General features: G+C 36.5%; 4 protein-coding genes and 1 pseudogene across 5 annotated transcripts; all 5 read left to right on the top strand.

Moving 5' to 3' along the window:
* Positions 1-33: 33 nt before the first annotated feature.
* LOC130995201 (UPF0481 protein At3g47200-like) lies at positions 34-9,359 on the top strand. Its single transcript, XM_057920358.1, has 2 exons — positions 34-209; positions 7,896-9,359. Exon 2 carries the CDS (start codon positions 7,922-7,924, stop codon positions 9,164-9,166), a length of 1,245 nt encoding a protein of 414 aa, XP_057776341.1. The 5' UTR covers positions 34-209; positions 7,896-7,921; the 3' UTR covers positions 9,167-9,359.
* On the top strand, positions 1,794-3,732 carry LOC130994534 (UPF0481 protein At3g47200-like; annotated as a pseudogene).
* Positions 6,216-21,115, top strand: LOC130995200 (UPF0481 protein At3g47200-like). Its single transcript, XM_057920357.1, has 2 exons — positions 6,216-6,519; positions 19,747-21,115. The coding sequence occupies exons 1-2, from the start codon at positions 6,512-6,514 to the stop codon at positions 20,996-20,998; spliced, it is 1,260 nt and encodes a 419-aa protein (XP_057776340.1). The 5' UTR covers positions 6,216-6,511; the 3' UTR covers positions 20,999-21,115.
* LOC130995195 (UPF0481 protein At3g47200-like) lies at positions 15,377-17,532 on the top strand. 2 transcript variants are annotated; one of them, XM_057920349.1, is made up of 2 exons: positions 15,377-15,748; positions 16,168-17,532. In XM_057920349.1, exons 1-2 carry the CDS (start codon positions 15,643-15,645, stop codon positions 17,466-17,468), a joined length of 1,407 nt encoding a protein of 468 aa, XP_057776332.1. In that variant the 5' UTR covers positions 15,377-15,642; the 3' UTR covers positions 17,469-17,532. The 2 variants fall into 2 exon arrangements, with proteins under 2 accessions (XP_057776332.1, XP_057776333.1); XM_057920350.1 differs by having other exon boundaries at positions 15,385-15,748; positions 16,208-17,532.
* A 2,778-nt stretch (positions 21,116-23,893) lies between the features above and the next one.
* On the top strand, positions 23,894-25,177 carry LOC130994533 (uncharacterized). Its single transcript, XM_057919578.1, has one exon. The coding sequence runs from the start codon at positions 23,894-23,896 to the stop codon at positions 25,175-25,177; it is 1,284 nt and encodes a 427-aa protein (XP_057775561.1).
* The last annotated feature ends 285 nt before the right edge of the window (positions 25,178-25,462 follow it).

The following is a 25,462-nucleotide window of genomic DNA, read 5'->3' as shown; positions in this document are numbered from 1 at the left end:
CTCTTATTAAGATTGTTAAATACTGTGTTTCATTATTGTTCTTCAAAGAAAAAGAAAATCTGTGTTTCATTATTGAATCAGCACCTTCCCAAACAACATTTAAGTTATATTGAGTGTATATTCCCTTGAAGATATATTACTTGCTCTCGAAACCAACCAGCAGCTGCTTACTGCTTAGTACTACTTCATCCATTGCCAATCATGTTCAAGTAAGTTTGCTCTATCTAATTTCAAAACACACCTTTATTTAGTGTTGGGTATCTCTCGCCTAGCCAGGATTACACCACTTGGTTCCCGAACCTCCTGTCTCCCCCACTCGTGCTCAAGCACTTGATCTTCTCTGCTCTGGGCGACTTCTCTGGCAGCGGGGAGGAAGTGACACCTCTGGCAGCGGGGAGGAAGTGACTCCTCTGGCAACAGGGACGGGACTCCTCTGGCAGCGGGGAGGTGATCCCTCTGGCAACAGGGACGTGATCCCTCTGGCAGCGGGGACTCTTCTGGCAGCCTGACTCCGCTGGCACACGACTCCTCTGGCCTCGAGTCCGCTGGCACCCGACTCCTCTGGCGCTGGCAGCCTCGACTCCTGGAGCTTCAGTTCCTCTGCTCCTCTTCACTTCTCTGCAACACACCAAGAAAGGCAGCAAGTAAAAGAGAAACAAGGGAAAGTCAGAGAAAAAAAAAAAAAACAAGGAAATTCAGAGGGAACTCAAGGGTGGGAAAATGTGTCCTCGGGACACTTTGGCTCAGATTTTCCCACAGTAGGCAAATGGCTCTTCCAGCAGCTCAATGGTCAAGGTTCAAAGGGAACCGGAGAAACAGCTCAGCACCCCAATCTCGATTGCACAGCCACCAGCAGCAAGAATCCGATGGACAGGATTCCGATGGCTTGCACACCCACAAAGTATCACCAAACCAGGAAACCGATGGGCAGGAATCCGGTGATACAAGCACTCAATTGAAGCGAAATTCACACCCACAGTCACCACTCAGGAAACCACGAACAGGAATCCGGTGACACTTCAAGAAGGAATAGCAGAGCCTTCTATTTCAGACGGTGTGAAAACTTCCTCCCGATTGAAAGACTTGCAGCAGGGATAAAAAGGGGCGAAGTTCATTGGGAAGGAGGGTGGAGCATTGAAGTCGGAGGTGGGAAACGAGGAGACGGGCGGCGGAACAGATGGAGCGGCACAGATGGGATAGTGGGCTAGGGTTTCGGAAATGGGCCGAGTAACAGATTTGGGCTAGGGAATTAAAGATCATTGGGCCAACTCTCCACATTTAGCAATTGTTATCTTCGTGATTAATGACAATACATATATATATATATAGAGGGTAGGATTAACATATAGAAACCTCTTTCAGAGCATCTCCAATGCTCGAGTTTTCGCCCCGGATCAATCCGGTATTTTTCGCACCGCGGTGTATAAACACACCTTTTAGAACCGTGGTGTATGGACATGCCTCCACCATTCATTTCGTTTTCTACATTTATGAAGAACATGACTCCCCCCTCCCCCCAAAACAAAAGAAAGAAAGAAGAAATGGATCTGCCTCTACCATTCATTTCGTTCTACGTTTATGTCTTGATAATGTTGGATGAAAGACTAATTAAAATTCTGCCGATGACCCCAGGTTTAGTGAATACTGAATATCTATCAGTTGAGAGACTTGCTATTTCTCTCGTAATTTGTTCGTCCACAACTAGTCTGTAAATGGATATATATATACTCCTGCCAATTTTTTTTTAATTTTTTTTTTCCCATCAAAATTGTTTGATCATATTTTGGGTGTGATTCTATCTTTACAGCACAACGCAAGCACGCGCTAGCTTGAATAACAAACTGACGAAACCGAACGCGGGGGCAGAATCAGAATGCACAATCTACAGAGTTCATAAACATTTACGGGACGTGAACCCCAATGCTTACGAGCCCCAGGTGATCGCTATTGGTCCTTATCACCGCAACAAGAATCATCTAAAAATGATGGAAGATCACAAGCTACGTTACTTCCAGCACCTCATCATAAGGAAACTTTCCAACAATGTGGAAAGCTACGAAGCATATGTGGACAGATTGGAAGCTGAAGCAAGAAAATGTTACGCAGATGAGCCTACAAGCCTGAGCCCAAGCGACTTCATACAAATGCTTGTACTAGATGGATGCTTCATCGTTGAGCTAATACAGAAGTACGCCGTGGAGTCCAAGGAGAAGGAGAGAATGATCCCATCTTCCAAATGGAGTGGATGATTATTAGCCTGCAGCGCGATTTAATGCTCTTCGAGAATCAACTCCCATTCTTCGTCTTGTCCAAGCTGTTCGACCTGATTGAGGGTACCGACCAGCATAGTACGTTGTTGACGGACCTTCTCGGGCTATTCTTCTACGGTCTGTATCCTGGGAAAGGCTATAAAGGACAAGCCAGGGACGGAGGCAGGGGGCTAGAGCCCCCTCCCAAATTCTGAGTTTTTTTTATTTTTTAAAATATATGTTTATACCTATTATAAAATAATTTTGTTTTGTAAAAGAGTATTTGGTTATTATATTCTCTCATATATACTTAATTTAAGGATAATTCTGTTATTTAAAACTATATAATCTATTAAATATTGTTTGTTATTATTACTATTATACTTGTCTTTTAATAAAAAAATGCCTAATATGTATGAAATGCTAAAAAAAATTATAATGTACTGAAACTAATTTGTAATATATAGAAAATATATAATCTATGAACATGTTGTTTGTTATTATTATTATTATGCTTGCCTTTTAATAAAAAATATCTTAAATATAAGGAATGTCCAAAAAAAGTTTTGTGATATATTGAAACTATATAATCTATGAAAATATTGTTCGTTATTATTAGTATTATGCTCGTATTTTAATAAAAAAAAATACCTTAAATATACAAAATGCCCAAAAACAATTCTCGGGGGCGGAACCCCCGCACAAGTTCAGCCCCCCCGAACTTAATTCCTGGCTCCGTCCCTGGGACAAGCGAGCGTAGCTCCTCGTGCGGCGAAGCATTTGCTTCACTTCATCCATCGTAGTTGGCTTCCCCGCGGCACGGGCACGGGCGGGAGGAAGAAACAGGATAAGGGGTTGCAGTTCATCAACAGCGCAGCGAGGCTTAAAGAGGCTAATGTCAGGTTCGAGATATCCGAGCCACGAGCTGCGTTCGACGTGAGGTTCGAAAATGGGGTGATGATCATGGCACCTCTGAGGGTCGAGGACAGGACCGAGTCGTTCCTCCGGAATCTCGTCGCGTACGAGCAGTACTTTGGGCGGGCTCAGGAGAATTTCGTGACGGCCTATGTCACGTTCCTGGACTGCCTTATTGATTCCTCCAAGGATGTGGAGATACTGTCGCGCAACGGAATCGTGGAGAACTGGTTGGGCGAAGAGAAAGTCGTGACGAAGATGGTGAACAAGCTGGGTGAATCGGTGGCTGCGCCCTGCGCAAGCTTCATCTATGCGGAGATGTTTGAGAATGTGGAAAAGCATTGCAGGAAAAGAAGGAATAGGTGGATGGCCATGTTGAGGCGTAATTATTTAAGTAGTCCTTGGCTTATTATGTCTCTACTTGTTGGTGTAGTGCTGCTTCTGCTCGCAATCACGCAAACAATGTTTACCATATTACAGGTGGTTTGAATCAGAAGAGCGACTCAGCATTTCTGCTCTATCACATAGCGATGTAAACTAATTTGAGTTTGATCATGTATTAAAATCTAGAACGTAGGAAGCCATTTTACTATGAGTAGTGCTATTTGGACAAAATTTGTCTGGACATAAAAGGTCCGTCCACAATTTAATATCCCACTTTGTAGTCGGCGAAAATTAAGAAAACTGAAAAAGGCGTTGTGGATGAAATATAAGGGTAGTTGACTAAAGTGATAAAGGTAATTGACTAAAGTAATAAAGATGTTTTGAGTGGGTCAACTACTGAGAAAATGTAGTAAATATTACTCCCTCCGTCCACGAAAGAACTTCCTATTTTTCCTTTTTGGGACGTCCACAAAAGAACTTTCTACCTATTTTTGGACTATACCCCACCACTTATAATCCTCTTACTTTTCACTTTTCACTTTTCACAACTCTCAATATTAAATATAACACATTTTTCACCACTCCCAATACACTCAACTACCTTTTATCCACTCTCATTACACTCAACAATATTTTTTCTTAAAATCCGTGTTACTCCCTCCTAGGAAGTTCTTTCATGGACGGAGGGAGTATAATTTTTTACATTCCTGTTTTTCCATATAGTTTTACAAATTGAGTGAGTTTTGTTCTTGAGAGTTTTGAGAGTTGATTCCACTGTTCCATTACTGCAATCCGATTTCGTGTGTTTTGGATGCTTTTGGGCAACAAGAAGTTATCTAGATATTCCAGTATTTTTTATTACGAATTAATTAAAAGTTATTTAGAAATGGAATATATATAAGAAATAAAATATTATCTTAATTTACACCTCGAATTGAAGACATCAAATTGAAATTACGACATAATACAATTGAGAGACCCCTATTTTCTAATATATGCAGATTGCTATAAGTACAATATTTGACCATAACACATTAAAAACCCAAAAATATATTACACAAAATCAATATCAAAGTTGACCCAACTTTGATATTACACAAAATCAATATCAAAGTTGACCCAACTTGCTCACAAAAATACAAAACTCGCCATTTAAAAAAAAAAAAAAACTAAACCCTATTTTCTTACGGCACCCATCCTATTGCTAAACTCTATAAATTCTCTACACTCATTTCTCGTCTCTCACTCTCTATTTCTAAATATTTGGATCCATAGATTATTTTATAATTAAGTTATTTATTTGACTCATGAATCGTTTGTTTCGTTTTTAAATTAGAGTTTCGTACCTTTCAGTTAATAAAAATTAAGTCTTAAAATTTAATTTAAAAATCTTATTGTACTATTCATGCACAATCCTTTTTCAATTCATTTTTTAAATTTGTTTTTTTTTTTCAAAATATATGATTTATTTATTTATACTATTCAAATTTATTTATTTATTTTTATCATTGTAAATAAGCAAAGATGCATAATTTATTTATTTTTATTATTGTAAATAAGCAAAGATGAATTATTGGATAATAAATTTCAAAATTTTCATTATACAAAAGTGATTTACATATTGGATAACTAAATGAATTTTAATTTACATTACTACTTTCCCAAAAATTTATTAAAATTATGTGCATGTATCTTCATTAATAAAATTGAATTTGTATGGTTTACTTGGAATCATAATCCATGATTTAAAAGAATATTCTCTATATATATATTTTTTATTTTACCTATATTTTTTCTAATATACAAACTAACCCGTTAAACATTCAATTTTATTTGATGGTTGTAATTTATATCATTATTACACTTATCATATTTGAACCATATCTATAATAAATAAAATTAACTATAATAGATAGAAGAAGAAAAGTTTATGAATTTTGTATAATATTTTTTTCTTGAGAGGAATTATGTATAATGGAGTATTTTTTTTTTTTTTTTTGAGGGATGTATAATGGAGTATTCGATAACCCATATTTTGTGTTTTTATTGAAATCAACAACCCATATATAGCATGATAATTTGAAACTTTAATTGGATTAAATAACCTAAAATTAAAAGTCCTAGTTGTTACGTATGAAAAAGAACTATTATTAAAACCACCTAAAAATAGATCCAACTTTCAAGTAATTAATATATAAAAATAATTAAAATTAAAAGATGATTATAAAAAAAAAACAATATAAAATGTAGTTACACTCAACAAAAAAAAAAAAAAAAAACTTAAGGAGCCCTAATTTCATTTCTCAATAGGCGCTTCTGTATTCTCGTTCTCTCTATTTTTTTTTAAGTTCATCTTCTCTCTTCTTCTTCTTCTTCTTCTTCTTCTTCTTCTTCTTCTTCTTCTTCTTCTTCTTCTTTCTTCTTGCTGTAAATATCTGCAGAATTGATGCTTCGTATGTTTAATCTAATGTTTCGTTGCAGCAGCGATACGACGGAGGATGATTGTTGATAAATTCAGATGCTTGGATTAGAAAGCCATAAATATTTTTAGAGTGGCAAAACTTGGAGGCTAAGCATGCTAGCTTGCACGCGAACGACGACTTTGCATTGACCCACAGCAAGCTTGTAGACATTAAATGCAAGTTGAATTTTATGAAGATGAGTTGTGAAATGCAAACCACACAGATACATGTATCTATATACATAATATCTGTGTTCCATTATTGGTCTTCAAAGAAAAAGAAAATCTGTATTTCATTATTGAATCAGCACCTTCCCAAACAGCATGTAAGTTATAATTTCCAAGAGAACTGAAGGCGATGGGTAGAAATTCAGAATAACCAACTAACTTCTGAGGAGAAATCTATGATATTGAGTGTATATTCCCCTCAAGATATATTACTTGCTCTCGAAACCAACCAGCAGCTGCTTACTGCTTAGTACTGCTTCATCCACTGCCAATCATGTTCAAGTAAGTTTGCTCTATCTAATTTCAATAAACACACCTTTTTTTAGCAATTGTTATCCAGCTCCGTGATTTACAATATATATATATATATAGGGTGCAAGTGAAATAGAGAATTATTATATATTTTATTTTGAACAAGTCTATACATTTTACGAACAAATCTATACCTATTATAAAAGAGCCTTGTTTTACAAAATTTGATTTTCCTATTATATCCTTCATATATAATTAATTTAAGGCCATTGTGTAATTTAATATATTATAAATATAATAAATCTAAAAATAAATTATGATTTATAATATTTTATATTTTAATAAAGTAGTACTATCTATTAGAACTCTTCATTCACAATAGTTACTACTTTTATTTTGTAAATCTAATAAATACAATAAAAATGATTTATTTTTAGTTTTATTAGAAATTTAAATTACTAGAATCCTTGTAATTAAGATATCAATTATGTAAAGATGAAACCTAGAAAATAAACATGAATGGTATATCAAACTTCTTTTTTTGTCATATTATTTTTTTAATGATGAAAAATTAGGCGATGAATAATTAATTAAAATTATTATTATTTATTAAATTTATAGTATGACTTTTTTCAATTTTAAGAATTTATAATATTATATTTTTCAAACGTTATTCAATAAATAATTAGATTTTTACTACAAAATGAAATAAAATATAAATTTACACTCATAAGAAATTATTTATTTGAATAATTTATTTTTACGTGTGAATACGCGTCGTCTCTGCTAGTCAACATAAATAGACGTATTTAGTAAAAAAAGAGAAAAACTCGACTCCAGCAGGATTCGAACCCGGGGCTAATTGCTGTTCATGACATGCGGTACATTGATTCGTTCGTAAAAATTGTAGACCTGTTCGTTTTTATTTCACGAATTCTCTATTATATAAATATTTAGCATTTTCTGTTTAACCTTTCTATATATATATATATAGAGGGTAGGATTAACATAGAAACCTCTTTTAGAGCATCTCCAATGCTCGAGTTTTCGCCTCGGATTGATCCGGTATTTCGGCCGCACCGCGCGCTGGAGAACCGTGGCGACGCCGGTACGTTGCTGCGACTCGCCTAAAATTAAAAAAAAAAGGAAAAAAAAAGAAAAAAGGAAATTGGGGAAAGAGAGTTGCAGGGGAAATGGGGGAAAGAGAAGGGAGGAGGTCGGGTGGGGAAGAAAGAAGAAAAAAGGGAAAGGAATGGGGAGTCGGTGGGGGTAGGTAGGGGTTTTAATTGTGGTTTTCACTGTAACGAACACACCTCAACTACTGGATCTGTATGGACATGCCTCCAGTTCCACCATTCATTTCGTTTTCTACATTAATGCAGAATGTTATTAATTTAATGTTACAGAAATTTCTCAACGTTATATCATATATATGGATCCTAACAGCACAATGCAAGCCTGCGCTAGCTTGAATGAAAAACAGACGAAACTCGGCGCGGAGGCAAAATCAGAATGCACAATCTACAGAGTTCATGAACATTTACGGAACGTGAACCCCATTGCTTACGAGCCCGAGGTGATCGCTATTGGCCCTTATCACCGCAACAAGGATCATCTAAAAATGATGGAAGATTACAAGCTACGTTACCTCCAGCAGCTCATCATAAGGAAACCTTCCAACAATGTGGAAAGCTACGTAGAATGTGTGGGCAGATTGGAAGCCGAAGCAAGAAAATGTTACGCAGATGAGCCTACAAGCATGAGCCCAAGCGACTTCATACAAATGCTTGTACTAGATGGATGCTTCATCCTTGAGTTATTACGGAAGTACGGCATGGTGTTCCTGAGGGAGAAGAATGATCCCATCTTCACAATGAAGTGGATGATCATTAGCCTGCAGCGCGATTTAATGCTCTTCGAGAATCAACTCCCATTCTTCGTCTTGTGCGAGCTGTTCGACCTGATTGAGGCTCCCGGCCAGCATAGTAGGTTGCGGGACCTTCTCGGGCTATTCTTCTGCGGTCTGTATCCTGGGAATGGCTACAGAGGAGAAGAGAGCGTAGCTCCTCGTGAGGTGAAGCATTTGCTTCACTTCATCCATCGTAATTGGCTTCCCCGTGGCACGGGCGCGGGCGGGAGGAAGGAACAGGATAAGGGGTTGCAGTTCATCGACAGCGCGACAAGGCTTAAAGAGGCTAATGTCAGGTTCAAGATATCCGAGCCAGAAGCTGCGTTGTTCGACGTGAGGTTCGAAAACGGGGTGATGATCATGGCGCCTCTGAGGGTCGATGACGGGACCGAGTCGTTCCTCCGGAATCTCGTCGCGTACGAGCAGTACTTTGGGCACGATGAGGGCAATTTCGTGACGGATTATGTCTCGTTCCTGGACTACCTTGTTGATTCCTCCAAGGATGTGGAGATACTGTCGCGCAACGGAATCGTGGAGAACTGGTTGGGCGATGAGGAAGCCGTGGCGAAGATGGTGAACGAGCTGGCTGATTCGATAATTGTGCCTAACACAAGCTATGCGGAGATGTTTGAGAATGTGGAAAAGCATTGCAGGAAAAGAAGGAATAGGTGGATGGCCACGTTGAGGCGTACTTATTTAAGTAGGCCTTGGCTTATTATGTCTCTACTTTGTCGGTGCAGTGTTGCATCTGCTCAGGGCCGTTTCTGACGAAAAATGGGCCAAGGGCGAAACGTTAAAAATGTGCCATCTATTCACCATCATAACAACACAAAAAAAACACTTTTTTTTAAAGTCATATTATAATATTTTGGTAAAAAATATATTAATAATTATTAAAAAAAATGACTTATTCTCGCCATTTTTACTTGCAAAGTCATCTATAAGAACATTTGTTTCAATATTTTTTAAGATATATTTTTCAATACAAAAAATTGCTAAACTATTTAATCTTTTTTGCCATATCGACGTTTTTAAATATGTCTTCAACAATTTTAATTTCCATAAACTCTTCTCGGCCGAAGCTACTGTTACAGACATAGTTAACAATATTGCAACATTTGGATAACAATCTGTAATTTTCATAAATTCAAGAATTTCAATAGTTGAAGTTATTTTATTTGACAATTTCATTTGTAATATTTTTAATTCAATAAATAAATCATCTAACTCATATCATGAGTAAAAGTAGATTTAAAATTAACACATTAATGTCTTAATTTTTCACTATCCAAAGATTTTAAAATTTTCGAATCAAACAAAAATCAAATATATGATCAAATGATTTCATTTCTTTAAATCTACATTTTAAAGAAGTAATCGTTATGTCCACAATAACTACAAATTATTCAAATTCTAAATGACATTTTATTAAAAATATTGGCTCCATATTCATATTAGATGCAAAACTCTTAGCAATAGTCAAACCTGTATTAGATATTAGACCTTCTAATTGTTTCATGATAGAGTCAATGCGCATAGTATACACAAAAAATGATATTAGACCTTATAATTTTTGGGGGCCCCAAAATTATTCAGGATGAAATGTTTTGGGTCTCGTTTTTTTTTTTTATTCAATGCTAATAGTATACACAAGAAGAAAGTTAGGCCCATAATAATAATAATAGTATATATAAGAGAATATAAAAAATTTTGGGCCTCCGAAAATGATGGGCCCTGGGCGGTCGCCCATGCTGGCCCGCCCTCAGAGACGGCCCTGCTTCTGCTCACATTCACGCAAACAGTGTTTACCATGCATATTACAGGTGCTTTGAATTAGAAGAGCGACTAACCATTTCTGCTCTAGAACTAAATTGTGGGACACAAGATCCCATGTTTATGATCCCAATCACATGTTCATTTAATGGACAAATTTAATATTTTTGCCCAAATATATATGCTGCATTATTAGTTTTTCCATCCAAATATTAAATTGAGAGAAATTCTAAACAATAAAAGAAGGAGACAAAATATCAATTGTCGCATAAAAAGCTATAAAGTTCATAGGCCTCTAGATAAAATAACTAAAACAAATTCAGTATACTAGATATATGTCGTGTAAATGTTAGGATTACATGGACTTATTTTCTAATGACTCGTGAACTTTAACTTCTAATATGTTGGCGAATTTTCCGGCAAGAATGTTCAACTTTATTATTATTATTATTATTATTATTATTATTATTTTCTTATATATATAGTATATAGGAGTGTTCGGTTTGTAGGATTGGATAAAATTAGTTATACAATATCTTATTCGGTTCAATAGATATGGCCTAGTATTTAATCTCACACATGCACCTAGGATTAGTCATAGCTTATGAACCTTGTTCTACCCTTGTAACAAAAATAATTTCAGATAATTTCAACCAATTCAATATCAAATAATCTCGAAATAATTTAATCTCAAACAATCGAACATTCCCATAAAGAGTTTCCACCTAGTTTATTGGCATGTCCTAATATTTAATATCACATTCAGACAACTATTATTATTATTTTTTATATACTTTTTGAAGCAACAAAATTTCTTATTTAACCACAAAATATTGTCATCCAACGTAGCCATAGCCCACGTTACGAAGCCCCCATCACAACACAACATAAAATAAAAAAGTTAGGCCCAATTTCATGGTTCAAGGCTTCAAGCAATAAGATATTGTAGGCTTGTGTCCCCTTGGGATGGCCTAGTGGTTGGGGTGGTTGCCTGTTGTCCAAGAGGTCACAGGTTCGAGTACTCTCGGCCACAATAACCACTAGGTGGGGTGTGTGTGGTTTGTATTATTTATAATGTAATTTCATCAAAAAAAAAAAAAAAGATATTGTAGGCTTGTAGCCCATGTTCAGCTCACATTAAAAGTCAAGGGGTGATTCTATTCATAGCCCCATTTTTACTCTTTATAGCACCTATCTAATAAAATATTAAAAATATTTGTATTTAGACTAATTTATCCCTTAGCCTCATATTTTTTCTTTTCTGACGTGATTATAGCCCCCGAAATATTTTGACAAAAGCTTTCTTCACCTTCAACTCTCTCGATCCACTTCTACATTTATTATCAGAATTGTAATCATTCTTCTTCTTTTGACGTGATCATATTCACCTTCAACTCTTGACCCACTTCAACTCTTTTGACGTGATCATGTTCTAGATTTTGACTATTAATTAATTTCATCCGAAAATAAAGACAAATCCACGTTTGAATCATATACAATAATAATAGTACAATAAAGAACAAATCAACCATATAAAATACATTCTTACTAATTAATGTCAGAACAATAGAATTTTTGTATTTCACAAGTTATATTCTTAATAATTAAATTTAGAAAACTTTTGTATTATCAGTTTTTTCCAATTTAACTCCATTAGCGACATAGTTCTTCCCTATGCTCTTTTCAAAAATAAATTTCATTGACACCCACTACCTATATTACATTTATCATATTTGAACCATATCTATAATAAATAAAATTAGCTATAATAGATAGAAGAAGAAAAGTTTATGAGTTATGTATAATATTTTTTTCTTGAGATGAATTATGTATAACGGAGTATTTTTTTTTAATTTTTTAGGGACGTATAATGGAGTATAAAACGTGTGTATATAAAAAAGAAGAATGCATAATCAAGAACAATAAAATGCATATATTATTACATGAAAATGCATAAAACATTAACTACAAATAAGTTTTTTTTTTTTGGGGGGGGGGGGGGGGGGGGGGGGGGGGGGGGTGGCGAAAATACCAGATTTATTAAAATGAAATGCATTTTTTGTATAATTTAATGTATTTTTGTTTGATTTTATATGCATGTGAAACATGCCTATTTCTGAGGGGTGGTAATGGGGAGGGTTGGGGGTGGTGTGGGGTGGGTTGGGGGGTGGCATGGGGTGGGGTGGTGAAAATACCAAAACTGTAAAAATCAAATGCATTTTTCTGTTCAAAGTTATGCATTTCATGTGAAAACTTTATGCATCTTCGTGTGAGACTTTATGCATCTAAAAATATATCTATTTTGTGAAAATCTAAAAAAATATATATTTTTTTAATTTTTAATTTCGAAAATTATATTTCAATTTTACCCCTCTCCAGATTTTGCCTTGGAATGCTTGGAAGCTCCTTGCCGCGTGTCACCATCTTGATGCGCCATATGACATAAATGTGTGGTCAAGAATTGGTCCTATGGTACTACCATAAGCTTGGATACTACATGATCCTATTCCTATATATATATATATATATTTGAGACATATAATTTTTATATATAGTGTACATTTTTATATATACACAGTTTATTCCCTAACAAAATATACACATTTATACTATAAAAATAATTTATAGGCAATTGTTCGCTATTTATTTTTACCACGCCGCAAGTATACGGTGCAGTTGCAATAAGTGGAAGCAATGTCGTATCTCACAAGAATTGATGAATTCAAACTTCTAAATACTATTAATAAGTTGTTTTCAATCTATTTAGACAACCAAAGATGAAGAGATATTGAAAGCTAAATCAAAGCTAAATTAAAGCAAGCAAACTAAATAACAATAATATAAACTTAGTTAATAAATTGTGGAATGACTCGAAGGAAAGTTATCATAGGGACTAGATTTCGATGGATCGTAATGAATTTCAATCTAAATAATTATTAATCTTGATATGGTCTACTTATCTAGGGCGATATCCCCACTAGTTTTAGCCCCCTCCCGGACGACTAAAACAGTAGATTACGGTTCATAATTGTCGTCTCGGTCAATTTCTAACCTATAACTCACAAGAGCACAAAAGATCAACAAGCCCTCACCCAACTCTCAACCTCCCGGTTTATTGAGATGATATATTTCAAACTCCTAATCTATTGTAATTATCATCTCCCGATTCAAATAACAAATTACAAATGCACAAAATGTGGTCAACCAATCATACAAAAGATAAATCTAGGGTTTGAAAAGATAACAATAATCACAATCAAGATCTAAATTGAATAAAGAAATCAATCCATTACAAATCCATCTAATCTAATCCCTAAGATAAGAGATTTTAGCCAAGCATATTCATAATAAAAACAAATACCAAGTCATAAGATTCATAGACAAATCCTATAATCTTGATCTTCAATCATGTAATCTTGATGAGCTCCTTTCCAAGTCTTCCCATTCTTTCTTTGATTTTGGTGTTCTTTTTGTGTGTGGAAGAGAGAAAAATGATAGAGAATGGAAGCTAGGGTTTTTTTTAGAGGTGAAGAATGGTGGATGATATGAAAAGTGAGGGAAGAAGGGGTATTTGGGGCTGAAAATCTCATCTGGGCCCACAAAAATGCACAATTCTGCCTTTTAGCCGCGGTCACGGCCGTGACCGCGGTACAGGACCGTGGGGAAGCTGTTGGGGGGCCCGCGATCGGGCCTGTAGTCGCGGCCCGGACCGCGGGTGCCATCTGGCGTTCTGGACGAATTTGGAGCAAAGGCCCGCGGTCGGGCCCATGACCGCGGCCCAGGACAGCGGAGTACTGGGCTCAGTGCGTAGTCCGCTTGTTCGGCTCCGTTCTCTCTCGTCCAAACTCCGTTTTGGTCGCCGTTTGCGCTCACAGATTCCTATCGAGGTGTACTACAATCTAATGTTTTCAAAATCCTCCAATTAATCCTTGATTTTCCCTGAAATTACTCCAAAACCACACCAATGCATCAAATCTTCATAAAATCGGGCATAAACAAGCATTCACAAGTAAAATATGAAGGAAAATGACTACAAATCATGTGGAATTGAGGTACGAAAATCATGTTTTGTCAGCAATCTATTATGTTATTATCCAATTATATATACACAGTTTATGCCTAACAATTTAAGACAATAATTTATATTCTAAAAACAAATTAAAATAAGGCATTGCAACATTTAATTATATGCAACGCTGCACAAAAAAACAGGAAGATCACGTAAAGTTAACTATTTGAATTCATATGAAAAATCCTCTATTATTGGCACAATATTCTAAAAATTAATTTTAAGATCTTCCTTAATTATTGTTAAGGCTAATTAAGTAAAATTCTAAATAAATTATTGTTTGGTGACACCAACAGTGGCACCTCTATTAACAACCAATGCTAATCTAAATTTCCCAAAACAAATTCTAAAAAAAATTGAGAATGTAGAAATAAATTTGTTCTTGTTTGACATAAGAGGCTTGACGTGTCTAAATATTAAGGGTGCCTCCAATCATAAACTACATTTTCAGTTTTTAAAGTGTCACATAAGTTTTAGAAACTCACCCACTTTTTATCTTACATCTTCTCCAACAATAAACCAATTTCTTACTTTTTAAGGGTCCCACTATAATACATACTCCATTTTTATATATCTATATATACATTAATTTTATTTCAATTATAATTTGTATATTATTACATATTTAAATTATCTAATATAATAAAATAACTTTATAATTCCATAGAAAAATTAAAATTATATAATAAAAGAAAAAATGAAGTGAACAAGAAAAGAAAAAAAAATGAATATTTGTATGAAAATGAAGTGAACAAGAAAAGAAAAAAAAAATGAAGTCTTGGAGAATTGTATGAAAATGAAAGAATGAATTAGTATATATAGAAAATTTTAAGAATTAATCTGTTACAAAAAGTTATCTGTTACAAAGTGATCAAAAATAGCCGTTTCTCAACAAATCAATATTTGTTTCCATTCAAAATGATATAGAAATAGGGAAATTAAAAAAAAAAGAATAAAAAAAGTGAAAACAGAAAAAGGAAAACAAGTGAATAGAAAAAAATGGCTACATACATGCAAAAAAGTTAGAAACTGTAGTTTTCAAGATCTCCAATGGTAGTTTTTTGTTTTAAAAATTGGAAAAAGAAACCGCAATCATCATGAAGCCTGGCACGATTTTTTTTAAAATACAGCTATGGGAGCAGAATTTTGGAAAAAGTAAAACAACCTAACAAAGAACCGATTGTTTTGATAAAAAGTAGCCCGGTCTGGTCAATTGATAAAGCGGGCGGATGGCTTGCAAGGTGTTCAAATCTTAAGGGTGAAGCGTTCAAAGAAAAAGAAAATCTGTGTTTCATTATGGAATCAGCACTTTCCCAAACAGCACGTAAGTTATAATTTCCAAGAGAACTGAAGGCGATGGGTAGAAATTCAGAATAACCAACTAACTTCTGAGGAGAAATCTATGATATTGAGTGTATATTCCCCTGAAGATATATTACTTGCTCTCGAAACCAACCAGCAGCTGCTAACTGCTAAGTACTACTTCATCCACTGCCAATCATGCTCAAGTAAGTTTGCTCTACCTAATTTCAATAAACACACCTTTTTTTAGCAATTGTTATCTTCGTGATTAATTACAATATATATATATATAGAGAGAGAGTAGGATTAACATAGAAACCCCTTTTCGCACCGGATCGATCCGGTATTTCGGCCGGAGAACCGCCGGTACGTTGCTGCGACTGGGGGGGGGGGGGATGGCATGGGCGTGCAGGGAAATGGGGTAAGAGAGTTGCAGGGAAATGGGGGAAAGAGAAGGGGGGAGGTCGGGTGGGGAAGAAAGAAGAAAAAAGGGAAAGGAAGGGGGGAGAGTTGTGGTTTTCACTATAACGAACACACCTCAACTACCTGGATCTGTATGGACATGCCTCCACCATTCATTTCGTTTTCTACATTAATGCAGAATGTTATTAATTTAATGTTACAGAAATTTCTCAACGTTATATCATATATATGGATCCTAACAGCACAACGGAAGCCTGCGCTAGCTTGAATGAAAAACTGACGAAACTCAACGCGGGGGCAGAATCAGAATGCACAATCTACAGAGTTCATAAACATTTACGGAACGTGAATCCCAATGCTTACGAGCCCGAGGTGATCGCTATTGGTCCTTATCACTGCAACAAGGATCATCTAAAAATGATGGAAGATCACAAGCTACGTTACTTCCAGCACCTCATCAGAAGGAAACCTTCCAACAGTGTGGAAAGATACGCAGCATGTGTGGGCAGATTGGAAGCCGAAGCAAGAAAATGTTACGCAGATGAGCCTACAAGCCTGAGCCCAAGCGACTTCATACAAATGCTTGTACTAGATGGATGCTTCATCGTTGAGTTATTACTGAAGCGCGACATGGTGTCCCTGAGGGAGAAGAATGATCCCATCATCCAAATGGACTGGATGATTATTAGCGTGCAACGCGATTTAATGCTCTTCGAGAATCAACTCCCATTCTTCGTCTTGTGCGAGCTGTTCGACCTGATTCATGAGGCTCCCGGCCAGCATAGTATGTTGCGGGACCTTCTCCTGCGATTCTTCGACGATCTGTATCCTGGGAAAAACTACAGAGGAGAAGCGAGCGTAGCTCCTCGTGAGGTGAAGCATTTGCTTCACTTGATCCATCGTAATTGGCTTCCCCGCGGCACGGGCACCAAGAAAAAGGATAAGAGGTTGCAGTTCATCAACAGCGCAGCGAGGCTTAAAGAGGCTAATGTCAGGTTCGAGATATCTGAGCCAGAAGCTGCGTTGTTCGAAGTGAGGTTCGAAAACGGGGTGATGATCATGGCGCCTCTGTGGGTCGAGGACAAGACCGAGTCGGTCCTCCGGAATCTCGTCGCGTACGAGCAGTACTTTGGGCAGGATCAGGAGAATTTCGTGACGGATTATGTCATGTTGCTGGACTGCCTTATTGATTCCTCCAAGGATGTGGAGATACTGTCGCGTGACGGAATCGTGAAGAACTGGATGGGCGATGAGGAAGCCGTGGCGAAGATGGTGAACAAGCTGGCTGAATCGGTGGTTGTGCCCTACACAGGCTTCATCTATGCGGAGATGTTTGAGAATGTGGAAAAGCATTGCAGGAAAAGAATGAATAGGTGGATGGCCACGTTGAGGCGTAATTATTTAAGTAGTCCTTGGCTTATTATGTCTCTATTTGTTGGTGCAGTACTGCTGCTTCTGCTCACATTCATGCAAACAGTGTTTACCATATTACAGGTGGTTTGAATTAGAAGAGCGACTCACCATTTCTGCGATGTAAACTAATTTGAGTTTGACCATTTCTGCTACATCACATGCAAATCATTTTCTAGATGAAAATGATTCCAACAAAGTATGATCCCAATCACGTCTTCATTATTTAATGGTCAAATTTAATACTATATGCCCAAATATATATGCTGCATTATTAGTTTTCCCATCCAAATATTTAATTGAGAGAAATTCTAAACAATAAAAGAACGAGACAAAATATCAATTGTCGCATAAAAAGCTATAAAGTTCATAGGCCTCTAGATAAAATAACTAAAACAAATTCAGTATACTAGATATATGTCGTGTAATAATTGTTATCAATGACAGGATTAAATGGACTTATTTTCTAATGACTCGTGAACTTTAAATTCTAATATGTTGGCGAATTTTCCGTCAAGAATGTTCAATTTTTATTTTTATTTTTATTTTTTTTAATATATATATAGAAGTGTTCGGTTTGTAGAATTAGATAAGATTAGTTTTATAATATTTTATTCGGTTCAATAGATATGGCCCAGTATTTAATCTCACGCATGCACATAGGATTAGTCTTAGCTTGTGAACCTTGTTGTACCCTTGTAATAAAAATAATTTCAGATAATTTCAAACCAATCCAATCTCAAATAATCTTGAATAACCGAACATTCCCGTAAAGAATTTCCACCTAGTTTATTGGCATTAGCAGTGAGAACGTGCGATGCACGTTTAACACATACGATTTTATACTATGATAATAAATACATAAATTTTATTATATAGTTTTGAATATTTTTTTAATTAATTGTATTTATGAAATTGTCTTATTATTCACTTGACTATAATTAAAATTTTAAAAAGTAATCAATAAAACTATTAATGAATAAATTTAAATGTAAAAAAGTAATATTCATAATATACGTCTAAATAAAAATGCAAACAGATCTATGAAAAATACGTCGTGTGCCACTCCAATATACGTCGCGTGCAATTCCAATATACGTAGTATCCAATATACCATGCGTGCAACTTTAATATACGTCATGTGCAATAATTGTATTTTAAAAAAGGGGTTATTGCCAGAAAATACATATACTTTGTCAATTTGTGGTTTATATCACGACTTTATAATTTGGCCAGAAAATACATCAATTTTCAATTTAATTGTAATTATAACATGACTTTATAGCCTTGCCAAACTATGTTAAATAATAGATGTATATTTATCAAATATATATGTATTTATATATAGTATATTGTGAGATGAAAAGAAAATTAAAAATATTTAATGTATTAAACTTGATATTATTATACTAAATTAATTACAAGGTCATGTTATAATTGAGAATAAATTGAAACTTGGTGTATTTTCTGGCAAGACTATAAAGTCATGTTATAATTGCAATTAAATTGAAAATTGATGTATTTTCTGGCCAAATTATAAGGTCTTGATATAAACCAGAAAATTGACAAAGTATATGTATTTTCTGACAATAACCCCTTTAAAAAATATGAAGCTTGGACCAATTAAAAAATATTGAACTGCATTATTTTTCACAATCTCGTTAATGCACAACAACATATATGAGAACGTATACTTTAAAATGAGAACGAAGAATCATCTTCAATCATTGGATCATGAAAATCAACGGTGGAAACATTATCTTGATGGATGAATATGCACCACCCGAATTCAAATCCTGAAGGGAGCGAAATTTTTATTTATTATTTTTTTCTAAGGTGCAGTTAATTGCACAACGGATGCAGTAACTTTACACGCTAATGCAGTGTCCTCAGTTCTCATTTTAAATTGTGGTTATCACTATAACCAACCTGGATCTGTATGGACATGCCTCTCCCATTCATTTCGTTTTCTACATTTATGAACATGACTCTAACACCCCCCCCCCCCCAACCCCCCCAAAAAAAAAGAAAAAAAGAAAAAAGAAATGGATCTGCCTCTACTATTCATTTCGTTCTACATTTATGTATTGATAATGTTAGATGAAAGACTAATTAAAATTCTGCCGGTGACCCCAGGTTTAGTGAATACTGAATATCTATCAGTTGAGATAGAGACTTGCTATTTCTCTCGTAATTTGTTCGTCCACAACATGTGGTATGCATAAGTTCTCTTCTAGTCTGTAAATGGGCATATACTCCTGCCAAATCAGTTTTGAGTTTTTTTTTTTTTTTTCTCCATCAAAATTGTTTGATCATATTTATGTGAAACACATCAAAATCATATATTTTGGCTGTGATTCTATCTTTACAGCACAAAGCAAGCCTGCGCTAGCTTGAACCAAAAACTGAGCGCGGGGGCAGAATCAGAATGCACAATCTACAGAGTTCATCAACATTTACGGAACGTCAACCCCAATGCTTACGAGCCCGAGGTGATCGCTATCGGCCCTTATCACCGCAACAAGGATCATCTAAAAATGATGGAAGATTACAAGCTACGTTACTTCCAGCACCTCATCAGAAGGAAACCTTCCAACAACGTGGAAAGGTACGCAGCATGTGTGGGCAGATTGGAAGCCGAAGCAAGAAAATGTTACGCAGATGAGCCTACAAGCATGAGCCCGAGCGAGTTCATACAAATGCTTGTACTAGATGGATGCTTCATCGTTGAGTTATTACTGAAGTACGTCGTGGAGTCCAAGAGGGAGAAGAATGATCCCATCTTCCAAATGGACTGGATGATCATTAGCCTGCAGCGCGATTTAATGCTCTTCGAGAATCAACTCCCATTCTTCGTCTTGTGCGAGCTGTTCGACCTGATTGAGGCTCCCGGCCAGCATAGTACGTTGCGGGACCTTCTCTTGCTATTCTTCCACGGTCTGTATCCTGGGGAAGGCTACAGAGGAGAAGCGAGCGTAGCTCCTCGTGAGGTGAAGCATTTGCTTCACTTCATCCATCGTAGTTGGCTTCCCCGCGGCACGGGCACAGGCGGGAGGAAGAAACAGGATAAGGGGTTGCAGTTCATCAGCAGCGCAGCGAGACTTAAAGAGGCTAATGTCAGGTTCGAGTCCGAGCCACAAGCTGCGTTGTTCGACGTGAGGTTCGAAAACGGGGTGATGATCATGGCGCCTCTGTGCGTCGAGGACAGGACCGAGTCGTTCCTCCGGAATCTCGTCGCGTACGAGCAGTACTTTGGGCAGCATCAGGACAATTACGTGACGGATTATATCACGTTCCTGGACTGCCTTGTTGATTCCTCCAAGGATGTGGAGATATTGTCGCGCAAGGGAATCGTGGAGAACTGGATGGGCGAGGAGGAAGCCGTGGCGAAGATGGTGAACAAGCTGGGTGAATCGGTGGCTGTGCCCTGGGCAAGCTTCATCTATGCGGAGATGTTTGAGAATGTGGAAAGGCATTGCAGGAAAAGAAGGAATAGGTGGATGGCGACGTTGAGGCGTACTTATTTAAGTAGTCCTTGGCTTATTATGTCTCTACTTGTTGGTGCAGTGCTTCTTCTGCTCGCATTCACGCAAACAGTGTTTACCATATTACAGGTGGTTTGAATTAGAAGAGGACTCACCATTTCTGCTCTATCACACGTAGGGATGTAAACTAATTTGAGCTTGATCATGTATTAAAATCTAGAACGAGGGAAGCCATTTTACTATGAGTAGTGCTATTTTGACAAAATTTGTCCGGACATAAAAGGTTCGTCCATAATTTAATGTCCCACTTTGTAGTCGGCGCGAAAACTAAGAAAACTGAAAAGGATGTTATGGTGAAATATAATGGTAGTTGACTAAAGTGATAAAGGTAGTTGGCTAAAGTAATAAAGGTGTTGTGAGTGAGTCCACTATTAAGAAAGTGGAGTAAATATAAAATATAAAATATAAAAGTGATAAATGTGTTTTAAGGTGGGTCAATTAGAGGCAAATGATAGTAAATATAGGAAAAAGAAGGAGAGTAAACAACAAAAAAACAGAATAGGACTCTAATTTGTGGACAAAAATTTAAGATCAAGTAGGGCTTTAAATTGTGGACGGGGGGAGTATTAAAAATTAATTTATTTAAAAATTTTAGTTTAAGTTTAAAAAGAATTTAGTTAGTTTTATTTGACTCATGAATCGTTTGTTTCTTTTTTTAAACTAGCAGACAGAACGTGCGTTGCACGTTTAACTAATGTCATTTTATATGTTGAAAGATAAATATATAGATATTATTTTATAGTTTGAATTATTTGTAATTGTATCGAATCCAATGAGATAACCCTCAATAATTAATTTTTATTACTATTATTTTAATTTAGGGACGAACATCTAGACGTGTGTAATTTTAATCTATAATATATGTGATGCGTGGCGACTTCATAGCTATGCATATGCGTGTGCAGATTCTAATCCAACTTCGAATCAGGCGTATACTTCTTATAAATAAAAGTATTACTCCCTCCGTCCACGAAATGAGTACCCATTTGTGGACGACACGGGTTTTAAGAAATGTATGGAGTGTAGTGTGAATAGTTTAAGGGTCCCACTTTTTGAGTGTATTAATTAAAGAGATGTGTGGGGTACACTTGCCAAAAAGGGAAATGGGTACTCATTTCATGGACGGACGAAAAAGGAAATATGGGTACTCATTTCGTGGACGGAGGGAGTAGTATTTATTATGAATTAAATTATAATTTTTAGCAAAAGTTTGAAGTTCAAATGGATTGTCACGCGATGTTTTCAAATGTAATAACGAATTAACAATCATACTAAAAAATGTATATTAAAATCAACAAATATTTTAAAAATAAAAAATGCATATTGTTATCTCCAAAAACAACAACAAAAAAAATTAAATTTTGAAATTCCAGCTGCATGTCGAGTGTCTTCAACACAATGCGAATCAATTGCATCTTTCTGATTCTTCATGATTTTGTTGTCGTGTTAAACATGTAAATATACTTTTATCGATGCATAATAACAATATACTCCCTCCGTCCCTGAAATAAGTTCCTCTTTTTCCTTTTTGGGACGTCCCCCAAATAAGTTCCTCTTTCTTTCTTTCCATTTTTGGACACCCCCCACCACTAATAATACTTTATTTATTCTTACTTTTCACTTTTTCACCACTCCCAATACTAATTATAACATTTTTTCACCTTTTCACCACTCCCAATACTAATTATAACATATTTTTCTCCACTATCAATACACTTTACCATTTTTTCTTAAAACCCGTGCCGTCCCCAAAGAGGAACTTATTTTGGGGACGGAGGGAGTATAAAATATTTTTAAAATTAAAAAATTACCTGCGATCAAAACTTGAGTGTAGACAACATCTTTTGTCTTGTATCTGTCGTGGTCGGCTTAATCAACACTTTAGTAATAGACATTGAAGTTCCTCGTGATAGAGCAACATATAATTGTCCATGAGAAAGCTTCTTGTGCAGATACTCATCGTGCGTCTTGAAATTGTTTGATTTCATCAACTTGATGCGGCTCATCATCTTGGGTTATATGAACTGCCACCTTATCATGTCCCGTATAGATATATTTATACAAATACTTACAGCTGTGATACCAGAGCATACCTCAACATTAATATGGCAGTTGTATCTGGACAATAGATGTGCATTATATGGTACAACCCATTGGTTGTCTAAGTCAGCATTCCGAACACGTATAGTTGATCCATTTTTTCTTCTTCTGTAAATTGGATATCCATCTTTACCTTGTTGTGTGCTTTCACAATATGGTCGTGGATAATGGCATTTGCATTTTTCTTTCACCATACAAGGATTCTAAAGCACACAATATGGTTGTGGATAATGGCATTTGAATTTTTCTTTCACCATACAAGGATTATTTAGATTTTGCTCTCCACAAGGTCCATGCATCATATGTTTTTTCACCAATTTAAACAATTCAGAATTGTTTTCTTCATCGGGAAGTTCGGCACTTACAAACTTATCTATTTCACTTGTCGTATTCAACTTATAGTCGGACTTGAAAATTATCAACATGTGGATATGTGGTAACCCTCTCTTTTGAAATTCAACTACATCAACATGTGCAGCTACATGTCCAAAAATTTTCCTCTTGAATAATTGATCTTTCAAGTCTTGCAGTTTTGCTCGAAATACTCGTGTAGTTAAGTCTGGACGATCTTAAACTGTTTGACCATCATATAATGCTTCTTGTATTTCTTTCCACTCTGGATTGCAAGTCATTGTAATGAATAGATCTGGTTTTCCAAATTTTTGTACTAATGTCAATGCATTAAGATATCTACGACGCATATCTCTAGGTCCTCTTGTAAATGTTGCTGGTAGAACAATTCTTTTGCCAATTTCATTCCCTCTTAATTCTCCATTAAAGACATTGAACTATGAATGTATGGAAAAAGCATGACGTCCAACCCTCTCTCCCGAACGTAACCCTAATCGTCGCCGTTGCCTCTTCTTTCCGGTAATGGAGTCCGACCAACAGGTCCAGATTCTGGACAAAAGTTCTCTCAAGCTTCCTTTGGTTTCTTCTAACCTTTTGCGTCCTTCCCATTCACCCCGAACTGATGGGGCATCGAAAACCCTAGTTCCGCCGACAATAATCTCCAACGCTCACACCAGAACGGGAACTTCTACAGCGGTCCCTGATAGCAATACAGGCGTTACTCCGACGACGTCTTACGCTCGTGTCACAGCCCCCAAGTCTACGCGACCGAAAGATATCCCGGCACATAAATTTAAAGCCCTTCAACCGATACGTCATGGCAACCAAGGAACTCTGGTCATTCCTCGTGACCTTCAGCTGTTCCAACTGAACAAGTTCAAACACGCTCTTATTGGAAGATTGATGCTGAATAAAGGTGATAAGCCAAGACAAACTCGTGATCTAAAGGAAGAGTTGCAAGGCCTTTGGAAACCTTCCGCTCCCTGGCACCTCATGCCTATGGGTAAAGGATATTATACCTTGAAATTTCAATCTCAGGAGGATAAGGCTGCTGCTAAAGAAAAACTCTTATGGGAATTATCTGTAGGATCAATTCGTCTACGTGACTGGGTCCGTTACTTCGACCCATACAAAGAATCTTCCTCAATCGCTCAAATCTGGGTAAGAATTTATTATTTACCTGTTGAGCTTTGGCATCCTGAAGTGATATCAGGCATTGGAAGATGGTTAGGGCAACCTCTCAAAATTGATGGCATCTCCATGACAGAGGACGTTGGAAGCTACGTGCGCATGCTTGTTGAAGTCGATTTGGCCCAACCTTTGCCGGAGACAATGAGCATTGATGGGGGTGATTATTCTTTCCCGGTGGAATTTTGTTATGAATCTATTCCTTTGTTTTGCACTCGTTGCAAGATTACAGGTCACTCGGTGGATAAATGTCGAAGGGGCGCTAAATCCAAACCCTCGGATGTGGTGGAGAAGCCTATGGTCAAGGATCCGCAGTGGAAAACCGTTAATAAGACGGGAGGAAAGCAGGTACAGGAGAATAGACTCTCTGCTCTTGTCAATGTGATTAACATGGAGGGAGAGCTTAATGCAATGGAAGAGCAGCATAATATGCAACAGCAGGTCTCTGAGGAAGAGGAAACAGTGAATAAAACGGGAGGTATGCATGTCCAGGAGAACAGATTTTCTGCTCTGATCGATGTGAACAACATGGAGGGGGAGCACACTTCAATGGAAGAACAGCATGGTATGCAACAGCAGACCTCTGAGGAAAAGGAAATTGACGCTCCTGATAAGTAGTCTGTGGTTTCAGCGAAGGTTGCTGTGCAGGTTTCGGTTATGGAACATCCTGATAAAGAGAAATGCGAGCAGGAGGGAGAACCTGCCACTCTTGTCACTGAACAGTTGGAGGAAGGGAAAGTGGAAGACGTGATCGAGGAGTCCTCCGATGACGAGGATCGACCACATGGGAAGATGATTACAAAGTCTGACATGAACCTGGGCCTTTCTGCGATGGAGGCTCCTTTGAATGAGATTAATGAACATAGTAATTCTGATGCTATGATTGATATGAATTTGACAGTT

This window comes from Salvia miltiorrhiza, chromosome 7, assembly GCF_028751815.1.
Source record: "Salvia miltiorrhiza cultivar Shanhuang (shh) chromosome 7, IMPLAD_Smil_shh, whole genome shotgun sequence".
Taxonomy (NCBI): domain Eukaryota; kingdom Viridiplantae; phylum Streptophyta; class Magnoliopsida; order Lamiales; family Lamiaceae; genus Salvia; species Salvia miltiorrhiza.
This window is presented reverse-complemented; position numbering and strand designations above follow the sequence as displayed.